Source organism: Filicampus tigris, chromosome 2 (assembly GCF_054856515.1).
Source record: "Filicampus tigris isolate MCC_2025a chromosome 2, RoL_Ftig_1.0, whole genome shotgun sequence".
Classification (NCBI taxonomy): domain Eukaryota; kingdom Metazoa; phylum Chordata; class Actinopteri; order Syngnathiformes; family Syngnathidae; genus Filicampus; species Filicampus tigris.
Window position 1 is genome coordinate 10751542 of NC_141218.1, and position 15328 is coordinate 10766869.

At 39.7% G+C, this 15328-nt stretch overlaps 1 protein-coding gene across 5 annotated transcripts in view; it reads right to left on the minus strand.

Moving 5' to 3' along the window:
- The window catches only part of LOC147151349 (uncharacterized), a 112099-nt gene that overhangs the window by 88895 nt on the left and 7876 nt on the right, over window positions 1-15328 (minus strand). Inside the window, exon 1 of one of the 5 annotated variants that reach the window (XR_015083317.1) lies at window positions 6048-6087. The exons of 3 other annotated variants lie outside the window; for them this stretch is intronic. Coding sequence is in view for 1 of the 2 variants with exons in the window: in XM_086017845.1 (XP_085873971.1) it covers window positions 6048-6064 (17 nt within the window). In the remaining variant the exon portion in view is untranslated. Of the gene's footprint in view, window positions 1-6047; window positions 6090-15328 lie in introns of those variants that run through there. One more of the 5 variants, XM_086017845.1, reaches the window with a different exon arrangement.

The window sequence follows — 15328 nt, forward strand, 5'->3', positions numbered from 1 at the left end:
TTCAAATGGCAAGTTTTTGTGATGAGAAATGAGAATGTTTAATCATTACAAAACCTTTTCCAACTCGACTCAAAGAGATCCTTGCTCAAGTGAGCACACCGTCTTGTAACTGGGATGTGGCTGAACATGTTTAAAGTTCTGTTGATCTAGTAGGCTATTCCTGGCTTTCCGCCCATCCCCCCAACGTTAATTAAAAAAAAAAAACACATAGTTGTACAGGTCACGTGGAAAACATTTTAAATGATTTATTTTGGTCTATTTTTGGGGGGGGGTGCATTTCAACAGTGGTGTGTCGACTTTTTCTATCCGTTCTATATACTATATATGTTTTGCAGTTTGCAGTGATAAAGAATTGCACTGCATCATGCTGATGGTTTCTAAAAGTGTGGTTACTTTAATTATTGACAAATTAGAAATACCAAATATTGAAATTTTACACAACTGCAAACTCAAATTGGGTTAGGGAGGCTTTGTTGGGGTTGTCATAGCAACAGTCTATTACTTTTACAGTGTATTTCATGACAACCCCAGACCGAAAAAGATGTAAAAGGCACGATCGAGTCGCTGTTTCCAAATTCCGATCATCAAGGTGGCATTTACATTCATTTCTGCATGAAAATATCTTAAGCACAGCCATTAAAACAAACTCAGCAATAAAGTCCACATTTGAAAGTCAAAGTCATGGTCAAGTCTAATCACAGCGGGCAAATTTATCATGTGCGAGGTGATTCCTTCACTGTCAGCAGGTTATTTCCATACGGAAATGACAAAGCCGTGCAGTTTGCAAACTTATGAGTGAGCACTAAAGACCAGGATTTAAACAAACAAGTCTTCAGTGGTTTTGTTTACACAGCATTTGTCACACGAGGCTACTGCAAAAATACCTCTATGCGATTTTTTATTTTTATTTTTTTTTGTGATATGTAAATAGTCTTGTAAAATGCATTTTAGTACTTGACGGAACAATGAGGTGAAAAAATGCACAAGGGAATGTGATTCTACATAGAAAATTTGATGGGTTTTTACAGTATACAAATAAGTAAATTTAGATTCAGTGTAGTACCACGTTGTGCTGCAACATGCCACATAGCACTAACGTCTACTGGAAGAGACGAAGCATGCAATTAACAAGAAGAGGCAGAGAAGGTCCCCTACCTAGCTCCTGCAATAGTGAAGAGGATTCTTGGTTGCTTTGTTTGTACGTGTTGCTGCTCCGTGTGTGTTAAAGTAGCAGTATATTCAAATATACTGTCATGATTGATTTCAATCAGCACATCAATGGCGTTTTGTATTATAAATTGGCATTAAGCTATGATATGATATGAAATGGTTTGGTTGAACATTTAGTTTTTGGGGTTTGTAAATATACTGTACAATGTTTCATTCTGTTTCGTTGTAAATGATGCTGCTCTGTATGTTTAATTAGCAGTTTTTCGAAGGTTTAAAATTACGGTAACATCTATGCTAATTAATCTGATCTCTTCTTTGGCATTTTGCATTCCATGTTAGCATTGAGCTAGCCAGTTTTCATTCATGTGTGGTTTGGTTGATCATTTTGATGTTTAAATATACAGTGTTGGATTTTCTTCTCTTTTGTGTTACTTTTACAGTTAACTTTAACTGGGTTACACATTAACAGCCTGAAGCAAGCACACTTCGCTTCTTATTTGTAGAACCAAGCGAGCAAGTCTTCTTTTCGTTTACACCAAGTGATGTTATATGATAAACTCCCATTTCACAGTGAGAGAGTGAGAACATGAGCTAAAGAATGTTTTAAAAAGTGAGATTTTGAATGATCTGTCTATATTGCATATTTTCACCATACAAGAGTGGGTCTAGAATGTATCTGCCACGATAAACACGGGTTCACTCTACAGTGACATTCCATTAACGACACAAAATCAGTCACTCAATCAGGCGTTTTAATTTGAGTATGTTTATCATCTTAGAATAAATGACTCTTCTTTTATTATATTTAATCATAACTGTCATCATCACCATTCTGCACTGATCCACTGGAAGAAATCGCACAGTTCTACTACCTTATATGGGTCCTCGGCCCATAAAGATCTACTAATGACTCTGAAAATGTCATTCATAGCATCTAAATCATCCAACAGGGGGCCGCCCCCGCCGCATTGATCCGGGATGGTGGAGTCAAATCTTCCGTTAATAATTAATTATTAGTCGGGGAGAGGCAAATCCATTCCGTGATCACTTCTGCGAGTGGAGACAGTGCACATTTGTTCACAGCGGATAAACGTGCTCTTGCACAGATGAGCAGTTCTGCCACACAAGGGCCACCTCGCACACACACACACACGTATACGTGCACACGGCCACATTGGCTCTAATCTGTAATGCACCCGATATGTGCAGCGCCGGGCCAACACTCAGAGAGGCGAAGCTACACGGCAGACACAGAGACCTGCACGCAAGTCTCCTTCCAGCTATCTAATCAGCATCCTGCATGGTGGCCGTGCCAGCGGACCAATCAAATGGTACGGATGCAGGCTCCGCTTCGACCCCCCCCTTAACGGGAATGCACACAGAAATCCAGCTGTGATTTTTGGACCTAATCCAAGCAGCCTGTCAAGGCCCAAAATGTAGAGCAAGGTGGCGTCTGCTTGTGGTAAGATAAAATCTGTAATCATTTAGCATCACATTATCACCTTACGGTTGCCTTCACCAATGTAGGATGAGAAACAAAATTGGATTAAGTATTAAGTAGGACATTTGAGAAATGCACCACGATAAACAATCCCTACTGTGTCTTTTTTGGCAGTCTACTATATAGGTACCGACTGCAGTCGTTGTATTAGTAATAATACGAGGTAATAATACGAGGAGTAAATTTGAAAGTATTTCTTTGGTCCCACTCCCTCTCTTAACACTTCCCCAAGTGAGAGCAAAGAGTGTGTGCTTCAAGCTTTTCATTTGTCACTCATTTGAAGTTTATTGTAAAAGTGACATAAAAAAAAGAAAATCAAACATTGTACAGTATATTTAACTGAACACAAAGCTATTCTGTTATTGAATGGCAACAGGTTGATGCACAGGTTAACTGAACATTCTGCCCAAATCGTGGAGGAGTAATTGTGCCTGACACGATATGTCGCTGCCATAAAAAGACGAGCAAAGATATTTTGTTGTTGCTGTTGTCCAATAAATGAAAGTGAAGTTCCTGCAGCATTCCGGATCTCTTGTGCAGTTGCACAAAATTACCGTGCTCTTTTTGTATCACATTTTGGTACAGTACAGCAAGCACAGTAAGTAGCTATAGCGTGGCGAAACACAGTCTGAGATTCAGTAGTTTGTCTTTTAGAAACAAACAGTAAAAAAAAAAAAAATATTGATATTCTCCATTGTTATTTACAGTGTCAAGTACCTTCTCTTTGTTGAAATCATTGGTAGGGTACAAAAGGCACTTTTACACAGCCTGTTCCAGCTGGGTTAAATGCACCTTTACTCCGCCTTGTTGTTCCGTATAAATGGAGGAGACACGCAATGGGGGAGCACAGTCACCCGGTCAATATTGCGACTTTGCAGGTAATAGCACCGGAATACAGACAGAAAATACTTATCATACAACGACCAGCTAAAATAAGGTACACACATAACAATTCTTAACATCTGAATTGACCAAGAATGCCCTGTGAAAGGCTCCACCATGCCATAGGAATATAGACTGTTGGAAAATATGAAAAGGAAGAAAGAGTAATTGTAGTAAGATGAAGTAGAAGAAGCTAGGCTAACTGTTAGCTAATCTGGGACCTTGTGGTTTAAAACGCTTCTTCTTGTCACTTTTATTGCGGGTAAGGACACGTGATACATTTAACACAACCAGTTGTTCCTCTATTTGTGTCTGGCTAGCATTATGTTTTACGTATTGGCCACACACATATGGGTTTGTGATCGGAAAATATGGAACAGACGTATGATTAACATTTGTCTGCCCGTCCGATTTCCGAGCAGATTGGGGAAGAGAAATCACTCTTAACACACCCTGCATTACAGGATATCTCTCAGACACATTCGACAATCGGCCTGTTTATCGGTAGATGTTGCCTTTGCTTAACCGATTTTATTTTATTATTTTTCCCAACTTGTGTTTCAGTTGGGATTTCGTCCTGATGTCATTTGTTTAGTACAAGCACAACTCAAAGACTACCACTGAAAATATATGTTTTCCTCGAACGTTGTAGGGGTGCGTCATCCCATCAAGAGTTGTTTAGCAGATGTCAAGGGCTTGTAAAACCCTGTAAAACCGCCACCTACAGGACGCTAAACGTAACTGGTAGCTATGTGAGGAGGAAAATGAAACCAGCCAAACCAATCGGAGAGATAAAACGGTATACAGTGTAAAAAGAAATACAGGACACACACACATTTTATAGCGCTGATGTCGTCATGGGTCTGATTTGTTCTGAGCCCTGATTGAGGCTTGCTTGCTGCGTAAAATCCAGCTATTAAGCAAACCAATCCCCAGCCTCTACATGCCACGTCAGAATCACACCGAGTCTATTGTTATAAACAGTACCGTGGCTGACCTGGGCTGACATTGCTCTATTGTACAATTTGATGGAAAACACGACTTTGTAGTGAGGCGCTAACTGAGGCCAAGCGCTGCAAAGAGAGTAGCAGCATCCAAAGTAACACAACCACTCTCACACAGAGATTTGGCCCAGATCAGCCAGAGAGATAAAAGAAGAGGATTACTCTGGCGGAATCACTTGAAAGTCTCCTCTGACTCTCTGCCACTTCTACAAAGTCACCTCTGACAATGAAACCATCTGCTGCTATGCTGACACATCAAAACCACACAGACAAAACAGTACAGCATTTGGGAAACATGCTAGGTCAAACAAGATTCACACATATTTTTACCGATTGAGAAGTACTTGTGTCATGAGTGGGGATATATCGCAGCAACATCATACAGATCACGACAGTCAATCCCCGTTTTCGCAGGGGTTAGATTTTACACTCACCCGCGATAGGCGAAAATATGCGCTGTAAAGACCATAATACATTTTTTTTAATGTTTTTTAATTTTATCCCTCCCGCATGATTTAAACACATAATTGTTGAAACACACCTAGACTTTAAAACAGACTTTTTAAAGTATTTCTTGATGTCTGGAGATTGAGGAAATAAAAAGACCGACTTGCACTGTTCTCCGCATAATATGCAAAGCATGTTTGCTTGAAGCTGTTTATTTGTTACCTTTTCAACTTTACTGTAAAACTGACATCCAAAACAAGAGAGAATCAAGCATGCAATATTTTAAAAACATTTTCACCCAAACCATGAAACGAAAGACTGCTATCTTAATGCTAACATACTGTATATTGTATCGCACCTAATAAGGGCTAACGTAAATTAGCATCGATGTAAAATGGCCTCCAGTCAAACATACATTATGTGAAGAGGAAAAGTAAATGCATAATACATTTTATTAAGCAAATTTTGGTGTGAGATGTTGTTGGGACATTTGAAATAAGTGACTTAACATAAAACATTTTACTTTTTTTTAACAAATTTATCGTAGTATTCAAGTGTTTAAAAATATATATAATCTGTAGAGGACATCTGTAGTTATTTCACCCTTCTTTTTTGCAAATATCCTTTTTCAGTTTGTTATATAAACTATGGTTGATAAAATAGAGCAAAATGTTACCATTGAGGAGTTTTTATTTATTTTAAACTGGTGATTGGACAATGTGTTTTTTCCTGATAGTCAATAACTTAAGACAACTTCTGCTATTAGTTGTTGCTATATAAATAAAATCAAATTAAATCAAATGTGTACTACTGTTAAAAAAAGAGTTTTTAAAAAAAATATTGCATAAAAACCTGCGATATGTTGAAGGGGCATGAAAAATGAACCACAAAATTGTGAGGGTTCACTGTACTAGAATAAACTGGCCTTCCAGAACATTCTTTTATATGATTTAGGTGCTTTGCCTTTTCAGACCTGGTGGTGGTTTTGTTTTTTTTGTGCTTAAAAGACCACATAGGCTTGGTATATAACAACATTTTCTTACCTGAGACCAAGTAGCATGTGACTGGCTTCCAATCCTCAACCGGGACGTACTAAATCTGAGCCACTCAATTTGCACACCTTATATGGTAATGCTGTAGTTGGAACGTACCAAATATGACCTAAGTGCGGGGGTTAGACTAAGCAGCAATCACGCTTGATCTTGTTTTTCAGCTTTGGCAACGCAACACTACAACTTTTCCTTTACTTGAATCCACAACACCTCAAGTGTTATATTGAAAATGTGCACTCACTTTTTCAGTCTTTTTCTCAGCCTCGGGCCTACACGGCTATGTACTGTAGTTAGCATAGCTATGTTTTCTAGGGTAGCCTGCAGGAAATACCAGGTGCCATTTTTGCCAGGATTGATTAAGTTTATGTGAACACGAGCAAGGCTTCATGATGTTTGACTTGCACTGCATGGTTGTGTTAAAGAAGCTTTTGATGGCACTCGCTGCTTGTTATGGAGAATTGTGCAAAGTAGTTCCACATGTTGTATATGTTCTAGAATCCTGAAGAAATGAGCCCATTTTACTGGGTGGCAGATGATTTAACATCCTGCAGAAGCTGGCCAAACGAGGTGATGATTTCTGACCTGAAATAGCTTATTGATTTCTGTACATCGCTTACAAAAAGCTGCCTGGCCAAATGTAATGAAACTGAGTTGTAGAGAGTGGGAACACGCACAAAAAAAAGAAGCCTTTCAATTTGGAGGATTTTTATCTTACTTGTTAAACCCCAGAGTATATAAAAAGATCATTTATATGAATACTGGAGGACCCGTGATGTCCGCTGCTTTGCTCTTCATTATCGCTGCTCTACACACTCAAATCTATCATTTGTGTGTGTGTGTCTGGCTTGGGAGAGTACGCTCACAACTGTCGGGAGAGATATGGTCATGTGTTCTGTGTTCGGTGTCGGTCAAATTGAGTATACCGCACATTTTAAGAGCAGTAAGTACACACATGCCGATTTTATCCTTGTCGTGTGTGGCGTAAAAATCATTTAAAATGTCTTTTTATATGGAGTGCCCCAAGGTTTAATTCTGAGGCCCGTTTTATTTTCTTTGTACCTACTCCTGCTGGGCGCTGTTATTAAAAAGGATGGCATTTCATTTAATTTTTATGCAGACGACTCTCAAATTCTCAAACAGATTAACGCTGAAGTGAAATCCGTTTTTTAACCACGGTCAAGCCTTTTTTTTCTTTTAACAACTTAGAGACAATTCAACATGCTTGAAATATGTGAAACTTGTCTCAAAATTAACCATTCCTGTTTTTTGTCATCTTTTTGTTGTGTAAACAGACCCAAAGAAGAACAAGGTCATGGAGTGTGTTAGTACTATGACGTTACCGATCCGGAAGAGGTCAAAGGCATAATGGGTTGTAATCTCCTCGAGAGCAACCTTCCAACCCAATAACACTGGTACTTCTAACAAAGAATTTGGCCTTAAACCCTCAGCTGCCGCTTCCACCAGCAGACCTCAGACGACCGCTCCTTTGTCATATCCACTTGTTGCACAAATTCACATTTCACATGTCAATTAAATGAGTGTTGCCCCGGTGATTAGAAGATCCCACTAATTGTAGTCGCCCTCCTCCTCCTCTTCCTTCCCGCCACTGGTTCTTGCCTTGCCTCCAGTCCTCCTTGGGTTCTTCTGACATTTTCCACTTGGAGGAGCAGGGAATGGGGCCTTTGTACCGTCAGGTCCCGTGACCCCGCCACCCGCCCCCAAAGCCAAACTTCTTCATTCGTATTCACTGATCACACGCCACTGGCCTCCACATTAGGTACGTTGCACTTGTGCAGTTGCTGTCTCCCAAATTCTGCCTTACAAAGACAATGTTCAGCTGTCAAGTCCCTACAAAGTGAAAATAAGTATCTAATATCTAAATAACAGAGAAACGCGTTGATGACAATCCTGACAAATTTGAATGATTTTTAAAAAAAATCGTATTGTATACATTTATTGTTGTAATTTAGATCATTTATTTTAATCTTATTCTTCATTTTGAGACTGGATAATTTGTTGCATTCATTAAGCCATTTTTTCCGAAAATCGGTTATTTAAAATGTATTAAGTGATTTTGAAAATTATTTTTAGTTCATTAAATAATGGGTTCATTGATTAATTGTAACAAAAACATTTTTAAAAATTCAAAAAACAATTTTACATGTGCAGTCTTTTGATTAAAAAGTTCTTTAATGAATTAATAATGAATAAACACCCAAATGAATTTAAAATTGAGAATGACTTAATTTATTTTAAAATCGAATAATTTGACAGGGGTCGCTGATGGCGTCTGACTTGTGTTCGGGCAGAATGGGATCGGTTCCCGCTCAGGGACGGTGTATGTGTTTGTTTGTCTCTGTGTGTGCCCTGCGGCTGGCTGGTGACCAGTTCAGGGTGTCGTCCACCTTTTGCCCGAAATCAGCTGGGATAGGCTCCTATCCTAAACCCTACTTCTTAACCCTAACATTAGTTTGAAACCCTACTTCTAAACCCGAACCCTAATTTGAAACCCCAACCCTAGATTGAAACTCTACTTCTCAAACCTAAGACTAGTTTGAGGCCCTAGCTTTTAAAAGTGGCCCCAATATGTTGTAGTTTTCCGTGGTGTAATACTGCAATCCGTCATACTCAGAGCAGTTACTAATATGAATGTTTTTGCTAAAATAAGCTAAACTTTGTTCGTACCACACTGGGGAAATTTGCAATCTTAACGCACGGTTCTCAGGATGATGCGGCACAGTTGTACACCACTGCCGCCGCCAATAATAAGCATATTGTTGAAATATGCTTCCCTGCTTGTGACGTGTTTTCCCCGTCATTTGCTTCCCATTTTGCTGAAAGTGCACAATCTCCACAAAATGATTGCCTATTTTGTGTCTGACACAGTCTAAGTATATAGTGCAGGTGCTGGATGAATGCGCTGAAGTCAAATGACTTCCTGCACGCACTTCAATCCGCCCCTGCACTTATGCCCTGCTATGATCACTTTGACAAGTGTGTCACTTTCAGGTTTCGGGATGTGGAAACCTTTCGAAAAAAGCAAGTTGGTCCTTGTATCCTTCCAATTCTTTGCCATCACCATTTACCACTGTTACTAGGCCGCATCCTAATAACCAGGCAACCTAAGCTGCACTGAATCCGAGCCCGGTAGACCTACATTCACGGTAGGCCAATATAGTCCAGATGGTTTGGTTTGTGCTTTATCGGAGCAACACCTCATGGAGACACAATTTGCTGCATGCTCTCTACATAAGCACAACAAAACAATGGACTGACTTCATTTTTGTGCCAAAGCTGTGGAGAGACCACATACATATGCACACACGCATATGCACAGAAGCAGAGCAGAGGAAGTAAAGAACAGAATCGTTGGAATTGTTATACGAGCATGAAATTTGGTACATATACCCTTCAAATCCATTTTCAAAAATACCATAGACCACACAAAAAGATTTTTTTTTCCTTTATAACTATATTGCGGCTTTTACTTTTTCTTAAAAACTAGCAAATAATTTTGCCAACTCCAAAGCGAACGACCAATGGAGGTCCAGGGACCCCACTTTGAGAACTACAAGTCTATAACACGACCCTTCAGGTACCCTACCCACTGTGTTCAAATCCTAATTTTAGTGTGCCAAAAGGTAATTATGCAGCACCCTTAAAGGGGAAGTCAACCCAAATATATTTTTTTCAAGAATATGTTCTATGCAAACCCAGTAGTTGAAACAAAGCATTCTGATAAATATTGCGTTTGTGGAATAAGAGTTAATCCACCCGTTTTTAGCCATGTGTGGGGGCGGCCATTTTGTCACTTCTGTTGACTGACAATGACATCACAACTGCTCAAGGCTCAGGTAAGGACCAATCACGGCTCACCTGTTTTCTGAACTATGAGCAGTTGTGATGTCATTTTCAGTTCACAAAAGTGACAAAATGGCCGCCTCTTGAGATGGCTAAAAAGGGGTGGAGTTTGCTGCATAATTCATATTCCACAAACGTAATATTAATTAGAATGCAGTGTTTCAACTAGTGGGTCTGCTCAGATCATATTCTTGAGAAAATGTGTTTGGGTTGATTTCCATTTAACAACATTTGACAATGGAACTGCTTGAAAAGTGTCTACTAAAGTACAATGCCTGGTGAAAAGTGGGCTTGTATCAGGGCTTGACCTCCAAAGACTGGGTCACAGACATGACAGCATTTTAAAACGTCTTGGGGATTAAGCGCTTGTGGGGCAGTCAGTCGACTCTCATCTCCTTCCCACTACCACCTCAGTGAGCGAGTGCGGCGCGTGAGCCAGTCTGGGCTGAAGTCCTGTTTGTGCATTTGTGCGCTCATGCGAGAGCTCGTGTAAATGAGCGCCTCGTCGTTGCTGAGGGAGGCACGAGTCTGCGAAAGGCCAAAGAGATGCTGACTGACTTAACAAGAAAGTAACGCCGGAGCGACAAGACAAGACGTGTACATACATTGGTGAGTTTGCAGCCATGCACACGCAGGCGAAACACAGCGCGGGCCGCGATTATCCTTTAAGTGATGTCGAAAGGATGAAGGCGCTACCATGAAAGCGGCGGAACAAACAAGGGCGAGCTGTTGGTTTGCAATCCATACATAAAAGCTGCTTCATTAGCATACAAATCGAGATCAAAGGAATTCAAGATCAGTGCGTCCTCAAAGAATTCCTTATCAGAGTGAAGTCAAGTGAGTCCCGTGGACCCTGCCTACCCCTCCCACTTCCTGTCCAATGGCAACAACTTCACCGGAAGAACTGAATTAGACTAAGGTTAGGGTTAAAATTAAGGGTAGGGTTAGGGAATAGGGTTAGAGTTGAGGTTAGGGATAGGGTTCGGGTTGTTTCACTTTTGGGTGAAATTTCAAGATGAACCTAAAATGCACTATAATTTTTACAGGTGAACTTGATTTGACCTTATATAAGCTTTAGAATGTCCATTTCCAACCGCTTTATTTCGTCATTACTTTTTCCACAACCTACTTTTCTCTAAGGAGGAGTTGACCAGCAACATTCATAATTGGTGTTTGATCCCTGATTGGACCAATTCATTTCCATGTTTAATGAGAATTGATATTTAGAGAGGAAGTCAACCCAAACATTTTTTTTTCAAGAATATGATGAATCCTGCGTTTGTGGAATAAGAGTTAATAGACCCGTTTTTAGCCAACTCCGGGGGCGGCCATTTTGTCCCTTCTGTTGACTGAAAATGACAACACAACTACACAGGGCTCAGGCAACGACCAATCACGGCTCACACGGCATTCTGTCTGAATCTATTTGGCTACTCTAGCAGTCCAAATGTTGAACAGAATGTCTCCCAAGACTACATGAAGTACAGTATTGTGGTCAGGACAGCAGTTGTTGAGATTTTTTCCAAGACTTTAACAAAATTATTTCAAATAATTTCCAAAGGTCCAAGTCCAAACCAGTCTCTTGCAGTCCCTATATTTAATGCCGTAGATTGACTTTCTAAAGCATGTCACTGCACTGCCAATTTTCAAACAATCATCTTTCCAGGACATTTCCTTATAATGATTTCAAAACATTTGCGAGTTGATTCGGTGCGCTAGCAGTTGCCATTTCCAACAACTTTCTCTTTCAAAGTTTCAAGGATTACTGTTCTGTGGCAGCATAAGAATTTCAAATGTTTTAAAGGTTATCTGAGGTTTATAACATAGACAACGTCATTTGTTGTATCTCTTAACTGTGGATCTATCTTTGACATTGACAACGTTTCAGGGAATTCTCCTTTTGTCAAAAAGAACTCTTTTTATCCAAAAGATATAAGGCAAGATGGCGATGGTAAAAGAAGGAATTGGGGATTCCTTTCTTGTCATAACTATACCTGTCATAAATTTTCTTCAACAATTGCTTTTCTTAGCTCAAGAGTTCTAACATCGCATCCAAGGTTCTGGGCCTAGTTAGTGATTAAGGGTCAGATCATTGCATTCTTTGTTGCTTGTTACTCACTTTCAAATTCTCTCGCCAAAGCGTGATCACTTTGTGGCGACAACAAGCTGTCTTCGACCACAGTTCTTGAGCTAGAAGTGGTGATTTGATCTGATGACACAGGGGGGATACTTTGGTTTGTCATATCGTGTGAAGACCATCCGCCCCCCGCCCACCCCCCGGCCCTCACTTCATTTTAAGGGTGGCTGCCCTCAAGGTCGAGATTAGAAGCTCGGCGTTTAGAGCAGACTACTAAGGGCAGAGCGCAGTCGCTGGTTCCTGGTGAAGGTTAAAATGAGCGAGACATTTCAGGTCAGCACCCATTTCCCTCACCGGCTTTGAAGCTGCCACGTCGCTCAACGTGGACTATAACGCCACAGACGCATCACGCTGGAAACTGCACCGACGCGTGATATCATCAAAAGCAGACGTGCTAGTGATTGTGGTATCACGACTAGATGGGGCGCCTGTAAAGGAGAACATAAAAATGCATAAACTCAGGACATCAATCATGGCCGGAAAATAGGCTTACCATATGCAATCCATTTCCACGCTGTCGCCACTGCAGCGTGGATGACGCTATTTACTGACAACTATCCTCAAACACTCACACAATTATTATATAGGTCAACGATACCCAAACTGTGTGCCATGGCACATTAATGTGCCGTGACAGATCTCTGGGTGTGCCGTGGGAAATTATCCTACTTCACAGAATTGGTCTAAAGATTCTTTACTTAATATACAGTACTGTAGATAATGTCTCTCTATTCAATATGCTATGCCGGAGTCTTATGAAGACAGGCAGAACAATTAAATGTTATTCTTCTAGATGGCAGAAGGTACATAATGAACCTGAATATTGACTTTTTGTGACATTTTAATTTATTGGTGTGCCGTGAGGTTTTTTTTTTTTTTTTGTTATGTAAAATACAGTATGATCCTTGTCTCTCTAAGATTGTAAACACTGGTTTCAGCTTAAGGTCAGAGTTGAAGGAAGGTGTCTTCTTCTCGTGGTGGGTAATAACAAATTATTTTGTTAGTGATTTTGTTAGTGTACTTCAGGAGATAACTGCAACAAATTTGGAGAAGTAAGATATTTCCCATCCATGACCTTATTTAACAGAATTGCGTGTGCCAGCCTCAAAACCAGCAGCTTCTGACTGTTTTGTGTGTTGACCTTTTTCAACATCGAAGTTATCAAAACAAGTATTTGCACACAATTGACTGGAAAAAAAAAAAGCTTTTATTTTTCTACTCAGGTCCTACCGATTTAATCGGCCGATATTAGCTCTTTTAAAATTGGCAAAAAGCAGCCGAGTTTATTTTGGGCGATTTCTCATTCTGTTAGTTTGTAAAGTTGAACAAAAACTAAATGACAAAGAATTATAAAGTAGTTCAAATGCTCTGCCTGTAATTAATATCCTGATTGTTGTAAGCATTAAGGGACCAAGGAATAAATTACCGTATTTTCCGGACTATAAGCCGCTTCTGTTTTCCTAGGTTTTGCACCGTGCGGCTTATATAAAGCTGCGACTATGCTGTGGTTTTTTTCTTCCACCGCTAGGGGCGGTCTAACCAGAATTGCAATACAATACAACACAATTGCCATTAACAAGATGTGACTGCAGGTGGAGGAGTTCAATAGGTGAGGGCGCAAAGCGCTAGGTTATGAATTTGGTGGTTTGCGGAAGTACAGCAATAAAAGGTGGATGTTAACCGACAAACTGGAGTGGCAGCTGGCAGTGAAATGAAGATGCAGTAAGTACTGTTTATTATCTCTTGGTTCTTTTCCATTTTAATCAGCAAAGTTGCTGCCGTGTTAAAAGGCACTGTTAGGAAAGAATCTGTCCCGGTACATACATGTACATTTACAGTTCATAATCGTTCTGTAAATGCAGTAAATGTAAAAGTTTTCAACATAGATGCGGCTTGTATAAAGGTGTGGCTTGTATACGTTTTTTTTCATTATTCTTTTTTAAATAGAGTGGGTGCGTCTTATATAAAGGTGTAGCTTATAAGATGAAAAATGTGGTATATATTTTTAAAATTAATCAGTCGATTAATTGGTCATCAGAAATGTATTCTGCCAAATATAAGAATCGGCCTTGGTCTAAAAAAATCTATATCAGTCGGGCTTTATTTTGCACTGAAGTAAAGGAATTTAATCCGTAATTTGACTTTTAGCAGTTTTTTTTAAATTTTTTTTAAATATTTAAATTCACACTTAAATCCAGCGTGTCGGTACCTTTGCCACTTATGCCCTTCATTTATTTCTAAAGCCAACCTTCTCCCTCCTTTTCTTCTTTTCCACTTACTCGCCCAGTCACCCTCACATTAACAGCCACCTTTCTTTTACGGCGCTCTCACCTCCCTTGTAAAGCAGTGATTTACACTTGTGCACTAAAAAACAGCTTGAGACAAACATACATATTAAAATCACAAATGCTGAGGTGTTCAAAGTTGCAACAGCGTCGGGGCTCATTTTCGGAGGCCACCAGAACTCGCAGGTTAATCCCCATTTGTTTGTTTTGTTGTTGGTTGGAAACGTGGGATCGATTTGCGCCAAACTTTTTCGGTGGGCTTGGGCACAAGGCAAATAAGAATTTCACGGTGGATACGGATAAAGGTATGAACACAATACTATTTTGTTTTTAAATACCTGAGATATTTTTCATCATTTCAATAATGAGAAATTTCAGACATCCAAGAGGTGTGTATCAATGAAGGTATACAATGTGGTGCATATTCGAATTACGATTTACCGGATTTAGTGGAGGTTTACACATGTTTAAAATTCTTTCACTTTAGCATTTGATAACACTACCCAAATTAGCATCTTAATTGAATGTTGTATCTGTACATATTTTATTTATGTTCCAATCACATTTTAACAATAGAATGTAAAGCATTGCCTTTATATTTTATATGACAATAAAATCAGCATATTTCTTGGTTTCATGAGTGAAACCTTTTGACATTACTCGTACATCAGGCACTATTCATATCAGATCATTCTGCCGTACCAATTGTTTTTTGGGGTATACAGTACTAGGCCCAAAGTTTGGACACACTTCTCATTCAATGCATTTTCTTTGTCTTCTTACTAGTTTACTTTGTAGATTCTCACTGAGGCATCAAAGACTATGAATGAAACACTGTGGAGTTATGTACTTAACCGAAAAAAGGTGAAATAACCTGAAACATGTTTTCGGATCACCCAAACCAAGATGGTTTGAGGAGAGCTGGACCGCAGAGTGAAGGCAAAGGTGCCAACAAGTGCTGAACACGTCTGGGAACTCCTTCAAGACTG